General features: G+C 39.4%; 2 protein-coding genes across 3 annotated transcripts in view; one reads left to right on the top strand and one right to left on the bottom strand.

Moving 5' to 3' along the window:
* Positions 1-2057, top strand: part of TSPO (translocator protein) — a 10581-nt gene extending 8524 nt beyond the window's left edge. For both annotated transcript variants that reach the window (XM_009648768.2, XM_035888522.1), the window contains 2 exons: positions 260-398; positions 1282-2057. In XM_009648768.2, coding sequence (XP_009647063.1) covers positions 260-398; positions 1282-1458 — 316 coding nt within the window. In that variant the 3' untranslated portion in view covers positions 1459-2057. The remainder of the gene's footprint in view (positions 1-259; positions 399-1281) is intronic.
* Positions 2058-2109: 52 nt separating this feature from the next.
* On the bottom strand, positions 2110-27037 carry TTLL12 (tubulin tyrosine ligase like 12). The gene is made up of 13 exons (XM_009648770.2): positions 26866-27037; positions 24675-24873; positions 22567-22726; positions 21764-21897; positions 18578-18654; positions 12320-12436; positions 12016-12210; positions 10330-10441; positions 9360-9511; positions 9194-9275; positions 8650-8718; positions 6309-6447; positions 2110-4371 (listed from the first exon to the last, which is right to left on the bottom strand). Exons 1-13 carry the CDS (start codon positions 27009-27011, stop codon positions 4220-4222), a joined length of 1734 nt encoding a protein of 577 aa, XP_009647065.1. The 5' UTR covers positions 27012-27037; the 3' UTR covers positions 2110-4219.
* Positions 27038-27466: the final 429 nt, after the last annotated feature.

A 27466-nucleotide genomic window follows, 5' to 3' on the forward strand; every position in this document is an offset into this window, starting at 1 on the left:
TCCTCTTTTAAACTGAAATGCAGTAGATCCTCTGCACCTAGAAGTGAGAAGTCTGGCAGGATAGGGAATTTTTCTCTCTGCATATTGCTGTCTGCAGTAGGCGATCAACCCTGTGCAGTTACTCTGCCAAGTAGTACCTGGGTATCTACTTTTCCAAGTGAATTTAGACCCTAGCACTGAAGTAACTTCATTTGATCAAGAATGTGCAGTTGCTTTCTAACCAAAGTACTGAATTCCACCATGCATTTGCTTTCTCCAGATACGGCTCCTACCTGGTGTGGAAGGAACTGGGGGGCTTCAATGAAAAATCAGTGGTTCCTCTGGGTCTGTATGCAGGGCAGCTGGCATTGAACTGGGCATGGACTCCAATATTTTTTGGAGCACACAAAGTGGGATGGGTAAGTGGAAAAATAAATGTCTTACCATAGGCTTCTGCTGTCATTTTGAAAGTGCTAAGACAAAAGTTGTGTGTCATAATCTTTTCTCCCTGAAAATGAGCCTGAGTACAGAATATGGCTTGCAGAAGTTTTCTAAAATTCTCTTTAATGCATCCCAGCAGCCACCTGAGAGAATTTACATACCTACAACATCCTTAAATGTTTAGATTTTAAGCTCTTTCTACCACCCTTTGATAAGAGCATTGTATGACTAGAAAATGTAAACACGTACGCCTCACTAAAATTCCTAGGTGTCTCTGGCAAACAGCAGCGATAAGAAGCTTATCATAACATTACTCAGGTAATCAGCACCCATTTTAGACAAGACTAATTATTTGCAGTCTGAAGAGAAACAGCTTGCCTCAAAAATAAAAATCAAAAATATTTGCCTGGTTCTCTAAATATATATGCAATGCTGTAAAAGTGGAAGACTTTGCAATCCATTGATTTGTTCACACCGCATCTCTTCAGGCAGCATCTACAAAAGGAAAAGACTGGACAAGTTTACTTAGCTAAGTGACTTTGTTGAAGCCACATGAGATTTGTAGTCAGCATAGCACTTCCCATTGCCAAAAAAAAAAAAGAGTGTATGGGTGAGGGGGATTTCAGTCTTCCTCTCCCGCTCCCAGCTGCAGTGCCCCTTCTTGTGACTGTTACATCATTCTATGTTTCAATTCAACTCATAACTCAGCAGAAATCTTTTTTTGCTGGCTAGTTTTCTGAGAAGGAATGAACTCACAGAGAGACCCAGCAAGTGTCAGAGCTAAGTGGCAAGAGCCACACAAAGACTAGTCAAGAAAATGCAACAAGTAAAACCAACACTAACCACCTTCCTGTGTTTCAGGGGTTGGCGACTCTTCTGCTCGTGACTGGTACAGCAACAGCTACAACTGCTTCCTGGTATAATATCAACAAAACAGCAGCTTATTTGATGGTTCCTTATTTAGCTTGGCTAACCATGGCTTCTGCACTCAATTACCGTATCTGGAACGACAATCGCAACAAGAAACAATCCGAATAAACATTTTTCAGCCAAATTTTTTTTTTTTTTTCCCCACAAGAATTTTCTAAATAAAGTTATGGCCTTATTTTATTTTTAGCTGAACTACTTATACCATTAGTTTGCTAATTACAAGTTGACAAAGCTGTACTTGTTTAAAACAAATATGGTTTTATTAGGCAAATCACAAAAGGGTGTATCCCTTGGTTTTATAGCAAACTAAAAGATGGTGCTGATTGAAAAGTACTAGTTTTCTATGTTAGAGCATTACATTTTATATGACAACAGCATTTTAACTGTTAAAAGGAATAAGCATGAACTGCAATTTCATCATGTTCAGAGGAAGAAATCCAGTCATATATTAACACAACTTCCAGAAAAATGCTGCTAACAGGCATGATCGTAGTCTGAATCTTTCATGTTTACCACTAGACATGGTGCTTTCATGCTATGATGTGTCCCACTACAGCTGACAGATATTTATCTTCTGGTCATTGTACTCTGGAAATGCTCAAGACGAGGGTTTGTGGGGTTTTTTTTCTCCACAATTTGTGCCTTCCCACTTTGAAGCATTGTACAGCCTAGTGTCAGCTAAATACATTAAACTACATGTAAACTTACTAACCTTGTTCCTCTGTTTTTATTGTTTTAAAATGGTTTTGAACAGAAAAATACTGAAGGCAACAGGATGCTGTAGCCTCAAAGATAGCCCCTTCATCTCTTCTCCTCACCACTGAAATGTGCAAGACAAGACAGGAAATTCAGAGCACCCAGATGGAAACTGAGAGGACCCAAGCATTCAGCAGCCCTCTTCACACACCTCCGAGGCATCACCAGCAGCGCTGGCCAAACAGCGCTGACATACTCCACCTGGACCAGTTCACCACTAGACCTCGACAGTGGAGCTGGCAGCCAGGCCACGGGCAGGTCTGTTGCCCAGCAGGGCAGTACGTACACTGTAGCTACTAGTGTCTCCTACCTGCACCTTCTCACTTGAGCTGCTTAGAAATAGAAACAAGGGTTTCTCCTCTTCAGGGCTATAGTAGCAGTAGTAAGCTATGGTAGTTATAGTAAGATCCAGGATGCTGAGTTCGACCAGTTGCTTCCTATAAGATAAAAACATCTCTCTTGTCTAAGAGCGCAACAACAGACTTTTTTGCCCACAGCTTGTGGTCCCACTGCACAGATCCTGCTACTTTTAAAAAGTCATTCTTCTGGTTTGCTAAGCGTGACATCACTTTTCCCTTTGTGATGAGGGAAACCTTCCCCTTTAGATCCACAGGCACTTTATTACATGTTTTCTGGTACTTCGAAGGCAGAAAGTGCCTTTTGCTCTTCTACAAGTGACAAATACATCTGCTGAGCAGCACTGCCTGCCCCCTTATATCCAGTCTCAAGCACCCGTTTACTATATTCTGTATCACAGACAAGTTTTTTCCCTGCATTGGAAGTAGTTGCACCATCCATGTTTCTTTAATCACATTCAAGTAAGGAGTCCAAAAAAGTTCTGACTCATGAACAGAAGAGTGATATGGCTGTCAGCACCACTTCTGGCTGTGCAATCCAGCTCTTCCTTCTGCCCCACCTGTGCAGTGACTGAATTTTCGTAAGACGCAGATGGTTTGTTTCTCCAGCCCATGTTCCAGTCAGTGGAAAGAAGTAGGTTTCTGCAGACCAGCCTGAAATAGCCTAAAATATCCATCTCCCTTCCTGATCAGGAGGGGTAACATGCTGCATACTTGCAAAACTTGAAGCAAGGTTTAGAACATTTATACAATTTTATAACTGTACTTTGCTCTCAAACTGATCCTGACTGCTGCAATTAGCTTGAAAAAAAAATACTACCCACATAATATATGCTTCGTGACAGGCAGCAGAATTTTTTGCAACTTGTACATACATACAAACAAAGCAATGTAAATGCAGCCTAAAATTGCTAAATTTCAGCCAGTTATCCTGATTTGAGGAGGGAGGAGAGATTAGGAATGATTAATTTCAAACTGACACTCCATTCCCCAACACCTCTATCCTAGGCCCTAAACTTGGAAGTCCAAAGACTGGTTAGGGTTCTAGCAGAGTTTCCCAACTCCCTTTCATTCCTTCAGGCTGCTTCTGCATTCCTGTGCTACTCTAGACATTGCATCCTTCTCACTTGTGCCTGACTGCTCCTCACAAATCTAGTTTCTTTAAGGGGCAGGCTAAGGATGACAGCCCGCAGCACAGGGTTCCTAAATATTGTGGGTTTTGTTTGCCTTTTTTAAATAAGAAAAATGGGAAGAGCCATCAAATCTTTCATCTCATTACCCTAGTAGTTCACTGCACTGAAATAGCATAGTATTTTCCCATCAGAACATTTTACGCCTTTGTATAACAGAGGGATAGATAAGATAGATATACAAACTCCAACACGATTCAGTAAATTATAGTTTTAATCTTGACATGAGGAACTTGTACAAAGTTTCCCAGCAAACAAGCAATCAGGCTACCTGAGAAACAAGTCAATTGCTCCAGTTCCTGTCCTATTTTGAGGTCTCCCATATTCAATAAACAAGATATTTGGTCAACACAAATTGATGATCTTATAGAACGAAGCAAGACAAGGAAAATGCAGACAAAATGATTATCAGTACAGTATATGGTATACGCATATTGTTCTGATGTGACTTTATTTCCTGGGTTACCAGTATAGGAAAATAGTTGCATCAGCAGCTCATAGAACTGAAATATAAATCTTGCTGTTAAGCATATCTGGGAAGGAAATTAATAGTCAAGCCTCCTGTGGCTAGACAATGCATGTCACATGGCAGCCGTCTGTTTCATCCAGAAATAGGGTGCTGAAGACATCATTAAAAAAGGTAGGGTGGTATTTACAGGCTCTATCACAGTCAGGATTAAAGTTCACCTCCAGGATCTGAGGCTGCATCATTTTTTTCCCTGTAAAGGGGAACACAAACATTACTTCTTAATACAAGCTCTATAGAGATCCTGAATCAATACCCATCTTTAAGCCAGTGATTATAGAAAATGACTGGAAAAAGCCATCTTTTATGAGCCAAGCTGGCAAGCTGGTAAGGTGTTTTTCTTTCATTGGGTTTGGGTTTTTTTTGGAGGGATGGAGGTCTGTTCTACCATCGTTATCCAGAGGACAATTATCCAACAGATTCTGCAATCACTGTGCTAATCCAATGCTTTGTTTAGAATGAGAATTTGCAGCAATTTAAGGGGATCTCCCCGATACAGCTGTCTTGCTTGACACTCTCAAACATCTTCCAGAAAACACTGTCTCTCCTTTCCTGTTTCAGTACAAACTTTCCTTTCTTAAAGCTCCTAGATATATATCTACCTTTCTAGTTCTAGCAGTCCTGTTCCTTTACACTTCAGCCACTCCCACCTGCCACTTCATCTCACTCCTAGAAGGAAGTCAGGAAGTTTAATTTTCTCTTAAAACTTCATCAGTACAGTTCAGAGTTCAGAATCAAATGCATTCTGTTCCAAGAGAAACAAAGGATTTTATTTCCTGTCTGGTGTTGAAATCATAAGTGGGGGTACAAGCTTCTGATGCATAAAGTAAACTATACTCTGCTGTGCACAGAAGCAACTAACCTACTTGTCCACATGCTGCCTATAGCATCACAGCCGTGACTTTAGCACCCATGCCCCCATCTTCAAAAGGCTAGGGACCTTCGCAGTTCAGCCAGGGCTGTAATGTGAGGTTGGTCCTTTTACTACAATAGTTTTCCTTAAGCTAGTAATAATAGGGAGTTGCTTTGCTTCTCCCATTCAAGACAACCCTAGAACAGCTGAAAGAGCATTTGACATGGACATAGCAGACCCAAATTCAACCCCTTGCTCCACTTGAGCTGAACAGGAAGAGCTCAATTGTACACCTCCTATTACTCAATCATAACACTCCATGAAAGTGATTCAATATTTACAGAATCAGCCACTGCAGGGCTGGGCTAGGGGCACCCAGCCAACATACATCTAATCTAAACTCCTCCAGCAAACCCAGGCACAAGCAATGAATTTTTCCTGTGTTCCAGGGACCACAATGTCACAAGGAAAGAGTACTCTCAGTTCTGTTTAACACCCCCCGGTAGTCCTTTTTGTGTTGGTGCCCCTGCTGCTTTTCTGCCGACAAGACACACGTGTCTGGGTTGGGCACACTTGCAGAACGTTTTTGAGCCTCCTGGTGAGATAATAAAGAATTCACCCTGCTTGGCAAATTTTGCTACCAGTGCTCCACCACTGGCTGGAAGAAAGGCTCCAGGTAGTCAGCCATGCTGTAGCACTTAAGATGAAGCAGCTTCACATACATGTTCTTGCAGACACTTGGCAACAACTGAGTGATGGTCCTGAGGACATCAGTAGGACTGAAATGGTGAATGTGGTCCCTTCCCTGATTAATAAGTAACCATGCATTGAAGACACGGTGCCAAGCCTGGAAGCCACAGATAAAAAGATGTCTCTAAGGTTTTCAGACATTCTCTCACCGTAAATGGGAAAGAAAACTTGCTGCTGTCAAGAGTGACTAGACCGCTGTACAGTTGGCAGGTTTTGTGTATGTGTGTGTGTTTTGTTTGTTTCTTTTGTTGGTTGGTTTGTTTTTAAACAGAGAATGGCAATAGTCATTCCCACAAGGGAAGCAAGGACTCAGCCAAGCACAGTTAACAGCTCCCCCATCATTACTGTTAACCAGCATGGCAGATGCTAACCCCACAGATCTGCAACTCCACATAGGCTTTGATGCCAGTGGGAGGCACAGCGTACACAGCTCACACTGCTTGAAAAACACTAAGAGTGAAGACAGAAGAAATACATTTCCAAAAAGGTCCACAAATATAAAGAATTCAAAGAAATGAGCTTCTCACCATCTCTGCTGGTGTCCCATTTAAGCATCAAGTCAACAGCGTATATTGCTCTTGATGATGGATAATCACAGATGCCAAGAGGTGCAGGTTTAGCTGAAGCAACTTGGAACAATTCAGCAAATGCCTTAAAAATATTTGCCTATTAACAGAAGAAGGTCTCTGAATGAGAACTGAGGTTCCATAAAAGCAATAAATGTATTAGTAATCACTTCACTCACACAGCTTTTTAAGGAGTTTATATTAATTACACTAGCCAACAGATGAAAATCTGCACAGTATTAGCTTCAAAATGTGCATTTAGACGTAAAACCAACATAGTGAAAGCACAGAACACCTGGCAGTACCCATGGACTTTTCTGGGAAGCAAATCAATACTATGGAAATCCTGAAAATAGGACATTTAATATTAGAATTAACTCCCTTCTCAGGCATTATGTGCATAGAGGAGGGGAAAAAGAAAACCCAGGAGAGTGCCGTGAACATCAGCAGTACAACTGTGAAGTTCTGACTTTTTCCTGCCTACTGAGTTGTATTCTAGCTTTGTTTTGTAATGAGAAATCTTCCACCCACTTACAGCCCTCTAAAAAGGGTGGTGCAGACATAGAGATTTTACGAGCATGCTACATCGGTGTTTTGAGAAACGATCAGATATCCGATGTGAAAGTGAAATAAAACAGAAAGAACATACAGGTGTGAATTTAGCACTAAGTTTATACTGCAGTGAACCACTCCTTCTGCAAATGAAAAGATGGGTGTAATACTTCCTATTCTGCACACAGTACTACTCTGGGTAACCTACAGTACATATTTTGACATCTCTTTTCACCCCTTGTAGTCTCTTCCAGATAATTTTAAACCTAATGCTGCAAAACTTGTCATACTCTGAGTATCATTATTGGATGTGAGATTCTAGGTAAAATTGATGTAAATTAATTTATGGAAATCAACCCACAGTTAGGCAATTTATTCACTTTTGAAAGCATATGCACATATAAATGCTCAACTACTGTTCATTCTGCATCTTCTAGCTCCTGACAAATATGGAAGAATGGAACAAGTTAGTTTTGTGCATGTTTCTGAACCATCTCTTCATACTCATCTTTTTCTTTCAAGCATCAGCAAGAAGGCCCTCATCCTTCCTTCCTTTATGGAACTATCTGGAGTTTCCTCTTCACAGATAAAAGCTGCCCTAGTATTAGGGAACCATCTGTTTTCTTGTGAGAAGTCGTTAATGCAGTGACCAGGGACAGGGCTCTCGCCAGCTCACTAACACAGAGAAGCTGGGGCAGCAGCTAGAAATTCTGCATTGCAGTTTCAAAGGCAAGATTTAATTTAATAAACAGGAGTTCTAATGTACTAGCTCAGAGATGCTACGCTGGTGGAGGAGGGGTCTTTAAGAAAAAGATAAAAGAGCAGCCTAACTTGTTTTCTTTTAAATACGCCACAGTACACAAATACAGCCTCTGCACTATCCAATCTGGCAGCGTAACCCTTCAAGCACAGTACCCCTGGAGCAGGGGCAGTGCTTATTTCTATCAGCCACTTGGGCACAGCTGGGCACTTCCTTATCTTGCGAGCAAGCTCCAGTGCACTTCACAGCAAGCTAACCTGAAAGTGCACAGGGAGATCTTTAGACTGACAGCTCTACTTAAAATAGATAAATCAAAACCTGTTTCGCTGAAATGACTATATACTGTAATTACCTATTTACTTCAGTCTCCTCCTTGTTCTGACAGCTCCTTATCTTGTGAAGCTGTTTGGAACAAAGGACGCAAGAGCCTGAATACTTGAGTGGTTCAACTTTTCAGAATCAGCATTAATATTCTATTCAAAAGAAAAAGTAGCGAAGGCTTTGAAAATAACTTTTCCACAGTCACATAAGCAACATCTGCAGTGATCAGCACACTTTATAATCTGGACTTCCCTGCCTTTTTTGCATTAAATACTAAGTCTTCACAACCATGGGCTTAGATTATTGGCAACCTTCTGCAAAAAGGATTGAACTTGCAAGAAAAAAGATGCTACTCCCAGGATCCTGAGGGTAGTCAGGACTGGCTTTATTACTAAGTCCAATATAAAGAATTCTTATAGTGTAACCATGAAACAAAATTCTCAAATATTAACAACAAAATCTTTGAGGAGGAACTACGCGAAGTTAACAAGTGCTTCTAAAATAAAGGTTAACATTTGTTGTTCTTTGTGGAACTGATACACATGAAGTATGCCTTATGAATAAAAAAAAACCAAAACCAAAACACCACCACCACTTTTGGAAGAGCTAGTTGCTGAGTGAAAAAAGATCCATGAATATTTACACGAGAAAGATGAATCACTGACTTACTTGTACTGTTGTCCAAGGATATTCAGGATATTGTTTTTCAAACAGAGGAATAAATTCTTCACAGTGTACCTAGAACAGTTTAGCAACATCAAAGACTGCTCAGTCATTCTCAGCCAAAACAATCAGATGACAAGAGAATGGAACATCAAGTATTTTTTTCCATTCATACAAACCCAGGTAGAGAACTAGGGAATTAGACGGTTCCTGAATACCTTCCTTGTTCCAGTATTTCTTGTTATAAAAGATCACACTGAAGTCTTTGACAATGATTAGCTGCCATTTTAATAATTCTTTTACTGATCTCCACCTATGTGGATTATATTCAGGATGTAGGTCTGTATCACCTTATATAATCACAGATGATTAGGGGTCCAGAGGGGGAAGAACCTACGAAAATATTTGCCTAGGGTACTTTCAACATGCTGACTGCTTGTTTAAGTGGATGTGAAATGGGTTATTTGACAACAGTCACAAAAGAGGCACTGAAAGATTTTCTAACAACGGAAAGGCAAAGGAATAGGAATGTTTTGGACTGTTTGTTTACCTGTTTTAGTGTTACACCAGGAGCATAATTCATGACTGTGAAATGCTTCTCATAGTCATCCAAGTCATCAAGTGAAAACGCTCTAGGAAATAAAACAACTCCTCAGTTTCCAAGGTATCAGATTTAATTCTAAGCCCCTCTATGCTAATGAGGAGAATGTAATTACCGATTTGAAAAGCGCAGCCAGAATACATCATAGATATACAGTTTGAGTGGTTTTATGGACCGCAGCAATACAACATAACGGATGTCAAATTTAACCATCCCCACATCTTCTCGGTGAAACAAGACTGGATTCTCAATGTATTTGCACACTACCTGCAACAAAGCAAAACCACACACAGTAAATATAATTCAACTGAATTGATAACAAAGTGTCATTGGATCTCGATGATTTAAGGTATTCTTGCATGCATTTCTGTTTCAGAAACGTGCATGAATACACAACGTTGTTATGCAAATTTTATCAAACTCTTTGACATCAGGTTGGGGAAAGTGGGAGGCCAGAAGTTTATTATTAAAAAAATAAATCACAATATTAGTTTTATGTATAATTTCAGTAATCTTGTTTTGAATGAGAAATGTGAAGCAATTCTTTGTGCATGTCTGCATTCCAGAAAATACATGCAGTTCACGCACCAACAGAAATAAAGCTGAAGTCACACTCTGATGTATGATTGTATATTGCAGACTCCCTACAAAAAGCTCCACGATTCATCTATTATTGGCAAAGTCCATACTTTGTGCCACTCAGCAGAGCTTTGGATCAGCAATAATGATCAGCCAGGGGACAGAAGCAATAATGTTCCAAAATTTATGATCAATGCTAACTACCGCTAATGTGTTCATCTGCCAGTCTGAGGATTAGTGTTAAAGCAGCACCACACTGAGGTTACTCATTACTGTCAGGGCAAGTTTTATTTTTTTAAATGAGAAAAACACCAGGCTCTCAGTTCATCACTGCAACAAATGGAGATGACCAATTTGAATCTGAATCAGTTCTAAATTGATTGAAACTGTATGCTTATGAATTTTGAAGAAATTTAATTTCCTTCTTTGTATTTTTAGACCTCTTTCTATGAAGCAGGTTTTTCAGCTCTCCCGTTTAAATCACATTCAAAACAATGCTCTCTAACCTTTGGGCTACTTTCCCTATGCCTGATGATATTGTTAAGGCTGTTGGTGATGTGGGTGTCCAGGCTTCTGGCCAAGTTCCACGGTTTGCATATCCAGTGATTGTCTTCTCCTCTGAGAGAGAGAGAAAGAGAGAAGACAAGACCTGTAAGTATCCACCTCATTCATCTGTCTGAACATTCACTTGAACTATCTATGTACTCCCCTGAATAAATATGTTATAAAGCTGTGGGCTACAGTGCAAGAACTAAGGACTTCTGACTGACAGCTGGGAGCTGGAAGCCTTAGGCATAAAGGGGAGAAAAGGCAGCTTTCACTAATCTTTTCAATTATGGCCTAGCATGCTCTTACTGTTTTTCTTCTTCTGCATCTGACTCCTTCAAAAAAGGAAAACAACCCATCAACAGGGCAGCATCATCATAAACATGCACAGGCCACAGTGCAGAAATAATTCTGCCAGGAGTTTGAGAACATTCTGGCAAGTTTTCGTGCAATTTTTTTTTTTTCCCCTAGTAACACCTCCAAATCACTCGCATTAAATGACACTGTAACTTGTCTCTTTGGGAAGAAATCACGCAATATCTCAACGGTTCATATTGCAAGAAAATGAAAATGCATCAACATCTTTCCACTTTCTAATAACTCAAAGGGTAAAATTCTTTGCAATATCTTTGAGGAAAATAAGCAACATGTTGGTCTTTCAATGCATCTTTCTGAGTAAGGGCAGGATGACATTTGATGTACTCCTTTCCTCAATCTATTAAAGCATCCTGATAAACCTCTTGAGCTTCATGATAAACAGCATAAACTGAGCTGAAGTTAGTGGTGTTAACTTAAAGGGGTCTGTCTTGTTTATCTGAAACTTCCTATCCTCTCCTTCGCATTCCCTACATACACATTGCATTTGCGATTAATCCTGGGTATTAAAAAGGAATTAAAACACCAAACACCAGGGATACATGGAAGGAGCGCTCTCTCCTGGTCATGCCAGTCAATAACAGACTACATAGAGCAAAGAATGGCCAAAGGAAACACCTGGCAGGATGTATCAATAAGCAAGCATCACTGAAGAAGAAATGTTTCAACTGGAATACTCTCCACCAGGCCTAAGAGGTTATTCCACTAGCAGCATCTAATGCTCTCTTTATCTCTTATCAAAAGAAAAAGTTAAGCTTCCATCCACTCTGAGGCAGCTGCAGCAGCAGGAAGAGTGTGGATTTAAAACCCTAAAGCTCTACAATTGCTTTAAGCTAACACTAAAACTCGGTTTTACTTTCACAGCCTTACAGAACCCAAGTACTTTAAACACTCTGGCTTAAGTGCCAGAACAACTGCTGCTGATCACCTGGAAAAAACCCAACATTTGTTGCAAACACATTTTGATCCTTTGTGTATCTGTTAAATACAAGAGGTAAGATCTTGACTAGACAAAAAGCAACAGCTTCAAATTCACATTCAAATCATGGCAAAGTTTCTGTGTTTCAAAATGCATTACTTAACTACCCTTACATTAAAGAAAATATCTAAAAAGCTCACATTTTCCAGGTAAAATTCACTTGAACATAAACACAGCAAGAGCAAACTCATGGTGGTGTAACAGCTGCCAACCCCAAAATGCAGACTACTGGTCTTTGAGGAAAGTGGGATCAAAAAAGCACAAAATGTAAGGAAGTGGAAACACAAGCCACCTTCTGTCACGTTGCTGAAAGTAGCTGATGAACTGAGGCAATTCTGTCTGGAGGTTAAAAGTACGAGGCAACCATCTTGGCCCATCTGGTCCTCCAGCCCGTCTAGAGATGGATGCCAGGCAGTCTTTGACAGTCAGGAGGTTCTCGCATGGGAACTGATTCAACATTACCTCAGGCCTTTCCTCACTTAGCTTCCTACAAAACAGAGAAGTTGTTGGGTGAAGGAAGAAGGTTGGGGAGGCCTTTGGGAACACAGTTTTTATAGCAACAAAAGAATTTGTATTATCAGGGGAACAGTTGCAACCTATAATCCTTGAAGTGTGAGAAGTTGTAGAGGATATCTGCTTCTCCCTCGTTGTCTGTGAATACAAAACGGGGATGTGTCAGGTTGTTGAGGACTTGCTGAATGTCTGTGAAAACCCTAGAAGAAGAAAAAGGCATACAATGAAAAATGTGAGTTCGGTTTCTGAAACTGATCAACTCTTGCTTGAACAGAAAAAAAAGTTTTAAGCTTGGCTTCCTACAAGAATTACGCTGTACTGATACACACTACCTGTGACAATCTCTTCTTAACCCACAGAAACATTTTAATTGAAGTGGGGCAGGTTAAAAAAAATGTATTTTGAGAGAAATCTCAAAGATAGTTCAGCTCCTACAACTTTCACAAAAATAGCAATTCAGAAGACAGTGACTAAGTCCCCGACAGACAAGCACTAACACGAATTCACTATTCTACATGAAAAGTCCCTGAGAGAGACCTTGTTGTTGAGAGACCAGCTGGAAGAGCCCTAAGAATCAACCCGCTGTCATTCACAAGAAAGAATCTATAGGAAATCTTGTCAGTTTAACTCAGTAGCTTCAGAAGACTATTTTCAGAACTTCAGAGACATTTCCAAGCAATCAAAACATATAAAAGTATGTACATGACGTATATGCAAGAAGTACAAACAACTTTGAGATCCAATACAAATCCCCTCCCAGCCCCATTAAAAAAAAACACACCAAACCCCAAGCCAAACCTGATACACATTACAGAACACAACAAAGAATGACGCAAGATGTTGCATATCTTAGGAAATTCCCCTCCCAGATAAAACTGGTGACTTGGCTACCTGATATGCTAAAACAAGCAGATAGCAATATAGGTAGTTTTGATGATTTTACAGCTTAAAGTGAGGTCACTCAATTCAGAATTCAGCATGATGATTCAAAAAGTAAGACTGACATAGAAAACAGTTCTCATGGTAAGAGAACATTTAAACAGACTAAGCAACCACTAATTTTTTCCATGAGAAATGATGATATTCTTCCTCCTGTCCAGACCTATTCTTATCAGTTGTGTAACTTTCCTCCCCTCCTCTGCTACTAACCAACTAGAAGATATATTCCCTTGAGAGAGACTTCTCTGAAATAATGAACTGTAAAAATAGCCCTGTCACAGGGGGAAATACATTCTTTTAAAAGAAAAAGCATGTAAGATGTTTTGCATAGCTCCGTGTGTGACATACTACAACGGTTATACTATTTATGTTGGAGCCTAAGATTAAGAGAGCTGATTTCACTGTAGTTGAAGAGAATCAGCCTGGCATCCCTGTTGAAAGAAGTCACCAATCTTTCCTCACCATTGCAACAGAGCAAAGTTATTATCTTCATCCAGCCTCACTAGCACTTCTTTCTGCAATATGTGGCTTGGCTTCTTTTAAGTGTGCACACTAGGGGAAATAGCAGTTTGGTACAGGACCCAGTACAAGTTCCGCCAAACCTATTTAATATACAAGCTACCCAAATATCCACTGGTTTGGAGCAACTTTTAGTTGTTGCTGAATTAAAAGGTAATCAAAGTGAAGACAAAAGGCCTTATAACGCTGCAATGAAGTCTTGAAGCATCCAACATCCCCACACGAATACACACACAAGAATACATGCAACACAAGAAATACGAGAATTTAAGTTGCTCGTACAGTCCCAGATCAGTCCCTTATGAACACACCCTACAATACAAGTTATCATCCTGCAGACACCAGTCCTGTGTAGCTGGATCCAAACCTAGCTAATAGATCTTAGTAGCAAGAGGATCATCAGATCTACACAATGGACCTATTTTGCTTGTTAAATCCACTCAATAAATGGGAGAAGCAGCAATAGGGTTTGGGGGTGCGTGTGTGTGTGTTCCACCCCTTCTTGTGATTTAGCCCCTTTACCATGGTATGGAAACACTTTGCCAACACATTGCACAGTTTTTTTGTGGCAGAGTGCTGGAATGCTGGCCTTCAGGATTCCCAGCTTCCGCTCCAGGCTATGTGAGCGGTGTCCGGTTCCCAGCTCAGGAAAAAGGGCAAGAGTAATACAGCCAAGTACAGAGTTTGATACACTCACTCTGAGAAGCAATGTGGTTGGATAAAACTTGTATAATGTTATGTATTTGGAGTACAGCCACAGTCAAGAGTTGGGCTAAGGCTCTACAATCATTTGTTTAGTTATCTGCAAAACCAATCTGGTTACACTTGCTTTCTCCAGGACAGAGAGAAAAGTGAAACCTTGGTTCAAAATTAGTGTTACATCAGAGCTATGAAGAGTCCCAGATAGGACTCCTTTGCATATGAACCTGGAGAACTTGAATGCACTTACAGGTAAAGTTTACTGAAAGTATTGGAAGTAACTCAGTAAGGGATCTTTGGGAGTCAAAAAGAGTAAGGCTTCCATCCCTTCCAGTTGCAGCTGCAGCAAATACCTTTGAAACCTCTGGTTCATCAACTTATGGTTCTCACAATTCTTCCAACTAGGGTAACAATGAGGCTGAACTATAACCTAAGGTGTTAAAACAGATTCATCAGTGCTTAAGGCCAAACAAAACCATAACCCCTGTGGCAAACTCCCTTACTCTACTCAGAAAGAGGCAACGGTATGAAAAATGCTGCTGTAACAAAGTCCTGAGGCCAAGGCATTTGGCCTTAACACAGCATGGAAGGACGCCTGCAGAGCCTGGCAGCATCTGATAACTCCACTAAATCTTATTCCACATCATTCCCTAGACCTCAGTCAGAGGTTCCCTCATGCTCTTTTTATTCCGTGTTTGCAAATACATCATTTAGTAATAAACTCCCACTGCTGGCTATGCACCAGCTTCTTTTCTCAGCTGAAGAGCAGGGTGTTCTTTACACAAATAGCGGATTCAGCTAACAGGTGGGTCACCTCCTCTTGCACATCCAAAAAGTCCATTTCCCCACAGTGTTAATCCACTTAAATGCTCTACACAAGCTCTACACCACACAGAAATAAAAGTAGTGACCTGCATTCAGTCACTTCAAACAGCAGGCTTAAAGATAGATTCTGGTACTCTTTTCCTCCCCATTTAAGTCTTAAAAACAAAGAACTCCCTTCCTTAAAACTAATACTTCCCTTTCAAAAACTTCCCACTACAACGCTGAGCTGCCTTTATAGATGCACAGAAGACAGTGGTATCTTCTATAATATATAGTTATCAAAGACCTTTTTTTTCCCCAGTAGCTTACAGTTATACACAAGATTTCACAGAGGTGCTACTCACATTAACAATAAAAAGCCTGCTTTCTTAATCTTGAAGTCTTGCTAAGAAATTCATGTGCTAGAGCACTCTGGATCATGTATCTTAAGGCTTGGCTATAGAACACAAACATGCAGCACAAAATAAAAAGGGAGCTCAATCTATCTTTGCTAAGTGCAGGAAGACCACTGAAATAAACTGATGGAGGTTAAGATTAGAGGGAAAATAAGGCCGTTCTGCTTGTTCCAAGTTTTTAAGTTACTCCATCCGTTCTTTACACAATTGTCTTACCATAAAAGTCTTGGGACAGTCAAAGACTCTGGAAGGCAGATGATTTAATTTTGAGAATGAATATTTCATTGAAACACTATATAAAATTAATGTATTTCACTGCCAATACCCATCACTGAGTTTAGTAGTCAGATTCTCTTAGGTACTTTAGTATATCCAGTATTAATGCATACATTTGAAAAGAGACCTGTGCACTGAAGAACACAGACTATAAGGGCAGGCATGTGACAACTACTGGGCAATTCCTTTGCTGTTATCTAAGGAGCATGTAGGATCTCCCATGGTATTCCCATGTTTTTAGTTAAATAAGTTGACACACATTCCAAGGTCTACTCTGATAATACACATCCACATATACACGTGAAAATACAGACAGATAAGAAATGCACCATGTCCCATTTGGGGTTTGACAGATGACAGAACCTCTACACTGCAATACTGTGGTATTAGCCAACCTATTTTTGACCTTTCATTCCAGTATCAATGACAAACTGAACTAATGAAACGAGCTAACCACAATTCCTGAATGATTCCCCCCTTGCCATACAGACGCTATAAAGTCTGGGATTAAAGATCTTATTCAGTGGAATTGTGCAAGTAAGATAAAACATGTTAGATGTTACTTAATTTACTCAAAGCACTTAAAGCCAAGAAGCTTATGAAAACCAGCTCCCAAAGCACAGAGCTGACAAGACTGGTCAAAACAAAGAGTTGTCGTCTCATAACAGATCTTTGGGCATCTTTAAAAAATGACTGATGTAGCTGAAGAGAAACATGAAAGGGAAGATCAAGAGGAAAAAAAAAAAAGTATGATCAAGCCCAACACAAACTGGAAGGACTTTTCATATGAATTTTGCCTTTGAAACATTTAGTTCTTTTATCCACCTTTTTTTTTTCAAGCCAGCAATCAGCACAGCTGGATAGAACGATCTCCCTAGGGCAGCAGTTATTATTAATCCTACAAGACCTACTTAAACCAATAATTTTGCTATATCAAACTACATGAATTTGCTCCCCTGCTTTTCAGGATTCAGGTTAAACATTTATTTTATCTTCCCATTCTCCGTCTTAGCTCTACTTGGAAACAAAATGTCTAAGAATTTGTCCCAGGTTCTAAACTTTGCAGCCTCATGCACTTAATTTCTTCTGAATCCCCTAAAACAGTGGCAATCCACACGGCGGAGCATATACATTAACAGGCTATGCATATCTACCCAGCTTTGCACGTTCCCACCTGCCTGTCTATGGTGAGAGCCTTAAAACGCTTAAAGCTCTGGAAGAGGCCAAGAGCACTGGAAGATTGCAACTCCCACTAGGTCATCTGGACTCTGAGATAGAATCATAGAATCGTTCAGGTTGGAAAAGACCTTTAAGATCATTAAGTCCAACTGTTAACCTAACACTGCCATTAAACCTAACACTGCCATTACTACTACTTATGCTACCCTGCTCCTGGAGGAGCTTTAGTAGATGAAATTCAGTACACAAGAAGGACCTTCTGGCCTCCTCTGGAGGCCAAGCTGCTGTCCCTTCTCCTCTCCAGATAGGAATTGGATAAAGAAGAGAGGAAAACCCTTAGGAGTACATGGACAGAGCATTGATGACATTCCGTAGAAGAACAGGAAGGATTTGGCATGTGTTTCTCCCTCCTTCTCTCCCTGCCTCCCTGATGCGAATGCCATTCACCTGAAATATGAGATGCAAAATAAAGAGAAAAGTAAGTCCACATTTCCGAACACCCACACTGTCTCTTTCCATCTCTATTAGAATGCATCTACCTTTGACTCCCTTATCTGAAATAGAGGCAAGTACACTGGATGAAAAAACAGCTTTTGCTTATCCTCAGTCTTGCAACCGGAGATTTCAATTGCATAATGAGATCTAGACTATCACTGATCAAATTAACAAATGCCTCTCAACTCAAAGTGACTTTAATTTTCAGTAGTTCTTCTCAAGTAGAGTAATAAATCCCCTCAACACAAGAGGCTGGGGTGTGAGTATACCTACCCAATATGTTTTAGCCTAACCTCATCACTTAAGCAAAATATTGCAACAGAGAATTTGGATCCCAGTGTCAGACTACAAACACCATGGAGTGCAACTCACAGCACATTCTACGTAATAGTATGTTTTTCTGGAATAAAACTATTAATAAGGCAGCCTAGCCATGCAGTGCCACTGCTTTTGCTCACAAAAATCTCTTAGCTTTGCAATGTTCTTCCAGCTTTCTTCTGAAATAGTTTTACACCATACACTCCATTTTTGTAGTAGGGCACATATCCAATTTAAAACATCCCAGGTTTGGACAAGATTCCAGTTTGGCAATCTCATCTGAAGAAGGGGAATAGTCTGTTATATTCCCACAGCACAGAGAAGCACATGTACCCCTATGGACACACATGCTATAATGCAGAGGAAAAGTCTTTAGTCTTTTTTTTATATACTTTAGTTGTACTCCTTAGTGAAAAAAGCATTACAACATTATGCAACTTCTCTTTCATCCAGAAGGTGGCACCTATTTAAAAAGAAATAATCTAAATTTATTTTTAGAAATTCTGCAAATGACAGTCCATTTACTCTGAAGAATCCAACAACAACTGTTGAGAAGATTGTAAGCAAGTGGCTACATATAAACACATGTTCAACTTGCCTCTCTTGTTCAAGGCTAGAAAAGGCTGTTCAGCCTAAGCACACTGCAATTATTATATTTGATCTTGGTAAGAAAGCATTTTGTTTGCAGATACGTACTTGAAAATTTTGTCTTTGTCATAAACTGGTGGGTTTATCGCTATAGGCAGTTTTTCCTTGTTTTCTGCCAAAATAGCCTAAAAACCAAAAAAAACCACAAGAAGTTAATACTAGGCAGAATAAAGGAGCAGCTTTAGGTCAAACTCCACAATATTCAGCAGATATGAACAGCAACTTAGGCTAAACTGAATTTTAAAGTGCACATAATCAGGTTAATAAAAGAAGTGATTGAAAAAACCATAATCTTTAAGGAGAAGCTATAAGTAAAATATTCTGTATGACTCAATGTTAATCCAAGTGTTTTATTAGCAATAGCCTGTTGAAGTTTTCTCAAACTGTAAACCTTTACAGATAATTTTCTGCAATTCCTTATCTCCATATAAGTATTTAAATACATGCATATAGCTGCATTTGTATGCAAGTATTTGGTGCAAGTTAATTCCACCAAAGCTGCATTTTGAGAAATAAATTATGTTGTGTAGTATGCTTCTCAGGAAAAAAACCCCAAACAGTACAAGAGCAGAGGCAGGAGGGAATAAGAGCTAAGAGGCTATTAGTAAAAAAGGAACAAGAAATATGGCTTCAAGACCAGGGCTTATCAGCACTGTTGAAGCACCCTGAGAAATTCCCATTTCTCCTAAGCATTAAACAAAATATCAAGTTACATGATCATATGCAGTAAAAGACAAAGTTATTCTATTTCCAACAAAATGGAAGACCGAGCATTTAGCCATGTTCTATTACAGATAACTAAAAAAATTATAGGAGGCCGGAACCTGTAAAAATGAGCAAAAGGCTTTTTGCAGTCTTCAGCAGTAAACATGCTTGAAAAATCTCACTCCATCTTTTACAACACCTCTGACTGATAAAAGGAAATACACATTTGGAACATTGCTGATACCCTGCCAAAGGAAGTAGCTCACAAAAACTCTGGTATGGGAGAGGTGCATCTTGAGAAACCGAAGTAGTTGGTGTTCTGTAACAGCTTTCTGAGTTCCAGCTGCTGCAGGCTGTCTTCATTAAGTTGCAGTGGTGAAATGTGCGTCCAGCTGTAGACATACCTCTTACCTATTACAGCCTTAAAGTTATGTATGATAAGCATAAACAAAATCACAATCGTAATCAAAGATCTTAGACATCACCTTCTAAAATAGACTGGACAGTACAAATACAACATACTTCCTGCAGTCACCTAAGAATAGGAAGGGAGTCTGTACTTTTTAAGAGGAAACTACTACAATTCTCAGAACAGTTACCAGAGGATTCATTACTGTCTTTTCCACAACTTGAACACAGGGAGCTGTTGCAGAACAGCAGCTGCTCTAGTGTCCCCAAGAGATACTTCTTCCATCCCAGACACTTCAGTAGAAGCCATGTCCCCTGACACTGGTTTCTGCATCATTGCCCAATCATTACCCATAGTACCATTTAAGTTACAGCCTTTGTGGTCTGTGTTGGGAGACCAGAATTAGGTAACAGAACGAAAACCAGGTAAAAGTTAAGCTGCAATGCTGCTCTAACCACACTGTGATTCTTTTTAAATAGAACACTGAAGCCTTCAGGTTTATTTAAGAAAAAGTAGAATAAGAAATGTAACATCCTTAGCTACAGTAAAAACCAACAACACAGCCCATTTAACAACAAATGATTATTTGCACATAGTAGTAAAGCAGTTGCAGAAATTGTACAGTGATAGCAGCAAACAATTTTGAAACGGTATGACTTGCACAAACATTTAGAAATATTTTCACACAATTTCCCTGCAGAACTGCTGGCTCACATATTAATGCTGTAAACAAACCTTTGAAGTTGTCTGTGCTTTTTTCCACATGCTGCTCTCCTTACGTGACAACATGGGAATTGGAAGTGTCAGCCAGCAACATGGTATCTCTTTCTAGCCATCTCACTTTTGGTGTTTAAGGATGTGCTGTGCCTAAGCTATTCTTCACTGATCTGTCACCAGTTAAGACTTTAATCTACAGGTAGACATTCTAGAGTAAAAGAAAGCTCTGCTGGTTGGTTCCAGCATCAATATTTTGCTGTCATCTCCTCTCAATAGCTTAGTGCAGAGACACAGTAAAGAAAAAAAAGGATGCTTTGAGAAGATGTTTTTAAGGTGGGGTGGTAAAGGAGGATACTGTGCCCATTTGGCACACACAATTCTTTAACTTGACCCGGTCATCCCAAAACAGAATTAAAACACATGTAAAAAATTGCCTTATCTAAGATCCAGGTACTTTTGCCAGGAGAATGCCTGTAAGACATGAACTATAGGTGCACTGTTCTTCCTCATCTGTAAATGCAAAGTACATCTATCCCCCTACCAAAAATGTAAAATCTCAAACAACCAATCTAACTTAGGTTACAAGACAGCCTAGCTATTTTGAATGTATATCTATCTTTGGCAGAAACTTCATTTCTGACTAGATACTGTTAAGAACAAGCTGGATCCAGCATTTTCTGCCTATCCTCCATCACAAGAAACATACAGTTGTGGTAGAGTATAGATTTGTCTTTAGAAACCACACTTTGAATGCTCTTAGTGGACAGTAGAGTGTCCTCATAGGCATGAGGTTCCTTCACTTTTCATAAAAAAGAACCTCATGCAGATCTGGTTCATTGAAACAACAATAATTTCACATCCTTAAAATATCACAAACGTTTAGCAGAAAGGAGAGCTCAAAACAAAACAGATGAATAGCAGTGCCATCAAACTAAAGACATCTCTGCTCCAATATTTAATGGTTCTAAGCCATAACACTACATGTGTAGCCAGGTTTAAAAATATAACTACTCCCAGAATACTAAAATAACTCTTCCCATAATTCAAGACTGACCAAAAGTGCTACAGTAATAAATCCAATTGGTAAGCCTATTAGACAATGTCTCAAATACCTAACTGGAAGGTGGGTACCTCATACGAACATGCTTATAAAAAAGGTTATACAATACTGCAGTAACATATTGAAAATAATTTGTGCTGCTTCACTTTTTAAACAGTTAAATATTACGTGTAAGACGTTCCTTGTCTCAACATGCTTTCTATGCAATGATCTGGGTTTTTTTGTAGTTAATAGGTATTCTCTAAATCAATCTTTAAGCCTAAAAAGAAGCAAAATCAGAATTCTTGTGATGTTTTCACACACTCTCTCTCTAGATAAAATAAGAGATTTGTTAAAATTATACCTGGTAATGATCATCTGATGGCTCTGGTGTAAAACAGTTGACGTCCAACACTTCATTAGGCACCCAAGGTAACAAAACACACTTCCTGATCAAGCGATCTGTTTCCCCATAAGCATAATCACGAGTCACTTCATCTGCAAGCAAAACAAGGAGAACCTTCTAGGAACTGCCTTTCACTCCCCACTGAAAATCCTCCTCATGCAACACCACACCAGTGACAGCTGAACAGGTAATACCACCACAACTTTTTAATCTAAATGCAAAATTAGAGATAATTAAAGAACTACATTAAAAAGGGTATTATTTAGGATACAAAAATTAGTCCAAAACCATCTGACTTATGCCAGTTTAGTCAGACAGCTGGGCACTTACCTCCTCTACATGACAGGGGTATAAGTTTGCCCCCAACCAATATTACATGAGCAAATCATTGGCCTGGCATTGCCCAACTTCAAGTACTTGACTTTTTGACTCAAAGCCACAAACACAGAATTTAAGGGTTTGGGTTTTTTTAAACTCTCAGATGACTAAATCAGCAGTTTCACTAAGACAGTGATGCAAGATTTAAGTTCTCTGTCAATAAAACGTTTAAATTTTTTGACATATGAAGGCCTCTATCTCATAAATTATGGTGCTAGAAGTATCAGGCAGAGAACTTTTAAATTTGATAGCTCTGCAAACATGCAGTCATTTTGGTCTTGAAATATTTGTTCTGCTGTGAAGTGCTCAGTGATTTGTAAGAATATGGCACATCTTCTGTTGTAGGCATAAAAAAAAAAAATACTTTCAAGACACGCACTTACCACCAGTTTCAAGGTCTCTCAAAGGCCAGAGAACAGTGTAAGCAATTTGTTGAGGCATATAAAACAGAGGTGCTGTTGCAAAGCTAGGCTGATCTGAATGCTGAATACGTGATCCAAATTCATCCATAATGTACCAGACAGGAACCTTCTCCTCAGCAGTCTGTACAATTAAAGACAGTGAGACATCCCACACATATCAATTGCTAAAAAAGCACTGCAAGACAGAAGGTGCTGGCAGCACCTCCTACACCATTTCTGTTTCCTAATCTAGCCAAGATTGTGAAGAGGTGCAAAGTACAGAGTAACACTCCCATCCCTGCACCTCTGAGGCTAAGCCAGCCTAGCACCCGGCCAGTGCTGGGAACAGCCTGTTCCCATCTCAGCTGCACAGTCCCATCCTCTTTCTTATGCTACTGCTGTTGCTTACCAGACCTGCTTCCCCTCTACCAAACTAGCCAGCTCAGGGAACTAAAGCAGTAGAAGGCTGTTTGGTGGTGGGTTTTTTTTTTTTTTTTTCAATTAGGGTTAGTTTTCCTGCAGTTTCTATCAGAACCAGTCCACTACAAGGACAAGTTGGAAGTTTACAGATTAAGAGTGAACGAGAGCAGAACTGGCCCCTGCAACAACTGCTGGCTGTAAGAGTGCTGAGTCTGCATCATCCCCTGCAACACTTGTCATGATAAAACCCTGAATGAATGAATAAACTTTAAATTGCTTGGTAGCACTACTGTTGCCCTTCTACAGATGTGGTAATGGAAGCACAGAGATTAGATTTAAGATATTCAAGCAGCCCAGTGCCAGAAAGGGGAATAGAAGACAAATTCAGTTACAAGTTGAATTAAGTGTCTTCCAGGAAAGCAATTCTCAAGTGGTAACACAGATAATTCCACCCAACTCAGAAGCCATTCATAACAAGATGGGAAACAAAGACAGAGTAGAAAGATTGAGAGACACTGTCCAGATATCCCTTTTATTTAAAGAAAAAAAAAAAAAAAAAAAAAAAAAAAAAAAAAAAAAAAAAAAAAAAAAAAAAAAAAAAAAAAAAAAAAAAAAAAAAAAAGCAGTCACAACTAATCCCTTTGTCAGGGATTTTTCACACCTGATACTACTCTGATCTAAGCTGACACCTTAAGTGATAAAGGTGTCCACTCCAGGGAACAACCTCAAGCCCCTGAGTTAAGAGGTGCAGGTTGGTCATGCTCACACTGCTCAGGATTAGCCCTACCCATTCCACACAGGGCTTGGTCTGAAGAATTTGCCTTTCTCCTCTTTAATCCAAAATACTCACAATAGTCGAGGAGGTACATTGCAACCCCTACAAGAGAGTTTTTAACTGAACCCTGAGAATTGTATTCCCTCAGAAATGGCATGTATGCACTGGAGGGTGTTTCAAAGCTCAAGACCTGCTGGTACAGTGCTGAAGGATTATGTAGGGCAGAGGGACCAAAGCTGGTATAGTCTTACCCACACTACCTAAAAGTAGCAGCTGTTGGAGTAAACTACGTCCAGAAACACTTAGGCTCCGTCTTGAAGCTAGTTGGTTCTCACCCAAGGGTGTGCTAACATTTACACAGTACAGACAATCCTCTGCCAAATACAAACAAGGAAGTTATTTCACAGTGTAGATAGATCCCTGCTATGTAAAGGACTCTATACAGGTGAGGAGAACTGTGAGCATAGCTGAGAGACACAATTTTATGTGAGACAGTTGATACGTGACAGATTCTTTCCCTCACTATGAGATAGTTTGAGCAGAAAAAACCCACATAACATACAAGCAGATCTCCCCCTTCTAGCCCCCTTCTTTTGCAGCGGTCTCCTCCCCTTTCTACAAAAAAAAAAACAACCACCAAACCAAACCAAAAAAAAAACCAGAAAAAAACCCAAAACACAACAAAGTTCTGAGCAGAAAGCTGGTAGCGAGCCACTGTGCATTTTAGCCCTACCTGGCATGTGCTCTCCTTCCAATTAGAAGTTTATTCTGAAATGCCTGTAAAGGACCTTTTTTGTATTGAAAACGTATCTTTGGTAACAGGCATATTTTGGAATGTCTTCACTCAGGATTGCTCAGAACTTTTTAGCATCCTAATTAGGCTTTAAAGACTTACCCCTTGAGAAAGCTGGTAGGTCTGATTGTATTTCCACATTTCTTGCAACACTTGCTCAATACTGCCCTCATCTGGGATCTCTCCGTGAAAGCTGATTCCCATGAGATTTGTCATTCTGTGCAGTAAACCAGGTACGTGAAGTAGCTGCTGGCGGGCATGTTCAACACGGTATGTCCAGGCATGGTCGATGAGGAAAATGCTTAAAGAGAATGTTGGTAACATTACAACGGTATATTTTTACATGTATACAGCCAAATGTTCTGTGAATAGGAGCTACATTTCCTTGTAGATGGTTTGATAACTAAGTCTTGCGACATTACAGGTTAGGAACAAGCTCCCAGCAGTAACTTACACTCTTGCTTTTGTTCTAGAAAGCTTATTGTATGTTAGCATTTCCATGAAAATGAAGAGCAAACACAGAACTGGGCACTCAATTCATAAGCGCGGTTCCCTTTAAAGGCCAGGAACACAAGAGTTTCTTCCCTTTCAATCATTATTAACTCCACTGCATCAACCTAATATTCTTGCCTGAAGAAGGAAAACAATACATTTTTTTGAAAAAAAGTATTCGAAGATCTTGTTAGCCATGAGCTCTGTGACATCTACCGTCATATGTAAAACACTAGGTGGAGGGATCCGATCATCAAAAGCCCGTATAATTTGCTATTAAAAAAAATATTAAGTTTTTTTGACTGTTTCTCTTTGGGTTTTTCAGGGTGTTTCCCCTGCGCCAGGTCTTTTTAGAAAAAATGCATTGTTTTAAAAGAATTGCCAGTCTAACCCAAAACAAATTCATACACAACTGGCACAGCTTCTCTTGACAAGTTTAAGCCTTGTTTAGACTGCATGATTTTTACAAAAAACACATAGTTATTTAAACAGAAGGGTTCTCCACATTTTGGTGATATCCTCTTACTGAATCAAGTCAGAGAAGAATCTGAATTCTACTTGCTAAAGAAACCCCCAGCAAAACAAACAAACCCAACAACTCCTTCCCAAACAAAACCACCCCATATTTCAGAAAGTTAAAACCATGTCAGCTGTCACGTACAATAACTATTCATGGATACTTGGTGTATCTCAGATTCCACATACAGAAGAAACCTCATTTAATTTTAAAATTAAAGACTCCATAAGATGCTAAAGCCAAGCTTTTTGGAAATCTGTTCACAAGCAGGTGTGCTGGTGTTCTGCTCCTACATTCCCACATATTTGAATGCTGCAATGAAGCCCAAGATTATCACAGGAGCGGTTTTGAACTTTATAATTTAAGTGTGCTCTCAGATTTAGAAAGGTAATGACTTAGGTTAAAGTGGGCATGTAAAGGCAGATACCTATGCTCTATGTTGCTTTTACCCATCAAGGCTAAATTTACATTTTTAGACTTTGTATGTTTACCTAAGACCTCAAAAGTATGAAAGTTCTGGCAAAAGAAATTTTATGGAACTGAGCACAATTGTGTTTAGATCTCCAGCAGTTTACTTCATCTCACTGCCGTTTATTAATATATGACAAATAGGCTTTCAAATGTTTGCAATCAGTAAGAACACAAAAAGCTGTGTTGTAGCATTAAGCTGTTTCTTATGCTTTTTTCCAGTTTTATAGCTGCATACTAGTTTCATATTCATCACAGATAAGCTGATTCTGAAGAAAGCCGACAGTAACTTGATGTTTTAAGTTATATATGCATGCAATCACACAGTCACACTCTTGAATTATATTTTAGCCAACTGGAAGAAATCTAATGGCCCATCGATTATTACTTTGAAGCTGCTTAGTACCTCCTTAGCCTGAGTTTTGTGAAGGTCACAATTATTTCTTCATTTTTTTTTTTTTTTTCCCAAGGGCACACAGTCTTGCAGATACAAAGTTTTTGTTTTCTTTCTGCAGAATTCATTTCAAGGTTGCCTTTTCCCTATTTTCTCCCTCAGTTTACTAAAACTGATTTCTAAGCACCTTCCTGTGTGATTTAAAAAAGAAAAATGTTAAGATGCTTGCACTCCTTAGTACCCTTTGCAAGATGTGTCTCACAGCATGCACCTTTCCTCAAACCGGCAGCTATGTCTTATAGTAAGAAAAGAGGATTTCTGAATACATTAGGATCAAACAAGTTTTAAAGCAAACTGTCTGTATCATTTTAGGGTTTAAGATTATCTAAAGACTGAATACTAGTTCTGAAATCACTACTCACCTATTAGGATTGGAGGCTTGAAGCCCATTCTCATTTGTTACAATAACTTTGAAACAAGGTTCATTTCCAGGATTTGGTTTCTTTTTAAATTCTTCTTCCATTTCTTCATCACCTTCTTCCTCCTCATCCACCTCTTCTACTTGCATTATACCGAAGTAGTCACCAGCATCAAAGACCTGAGATGGAAAATGCACAAAATATTAAGCAGTTGGTTGAGGCAGTACCCCGATATGCATAATGCAATGCCAAAAGGCACTTGTAGACAATTTTGGCCTGCAATCTGATAAAAATTGGCATTTTTAACCTAACAGTTAAAGGAACAACAGTATTTATTCTTTTATTTGGGAAGTTTCTTTAGTTGTCATTGGCAGGAAGCTTTGTTGGTTTCTTTGGTACCAATAGGTCTACTGATGATCACCTATTAGTTTAACTTCTCATAAAGAATTACAGAAGCTGAAAACAGAATATCTTTGCTAAAACCAACAATTTAAGAGTATTACCAGGTAGTACCCAGGCTCCACAACCATACTAAGTACATTAAGGCCCCTGAAGGAAAAGAGCTTTTACCACTCGCGTTCTGGAACAGTTAAGAAATTGCAGC

The sequence above is a fragment of the Egretta garzetta genome, unplaced genomic scaffold (genome assembly GCF_000687185.1).
Source record: "Egretta garzetta isolate BGI_Z169 unplaced genomic scaffold, ASM68718v1 scaffold81, whole genome shotgun sequence".
In the NCBI taxonomy this organism is placed as follows: Eukaryota; Metazoa; Chordata; class Aves; order Pelecaniformes; family Ardeidae; genus Egretta; species Egretta garzetta.

Excerpts from the sequence above, each read along its gene's own strand:
- TTLL12 (XM_009648770.2), bottom strand. The coding sequence starts at position 27,011 with ATGCAAGTAGAAGAGGTGGATGAGGAGGAAGAAGGTGATGAAGAAATG. Across the intron at positions 21,898-22,566 it reads GAGAGACCTTGAAACTGGTG|ATGAAGTGACTCGTGATTAT; the intron begins GTAAGTGCGTGT and ends TTTTGCTTGCAG. Across the intron at positions 12,211-12,319 it reads TCACACTTCAAGGATTATAG|GAAGCTAAGTGAGGAAAGGC; the intron begins GTTGCAACTGTT and ends TCTGTTTTGTAG.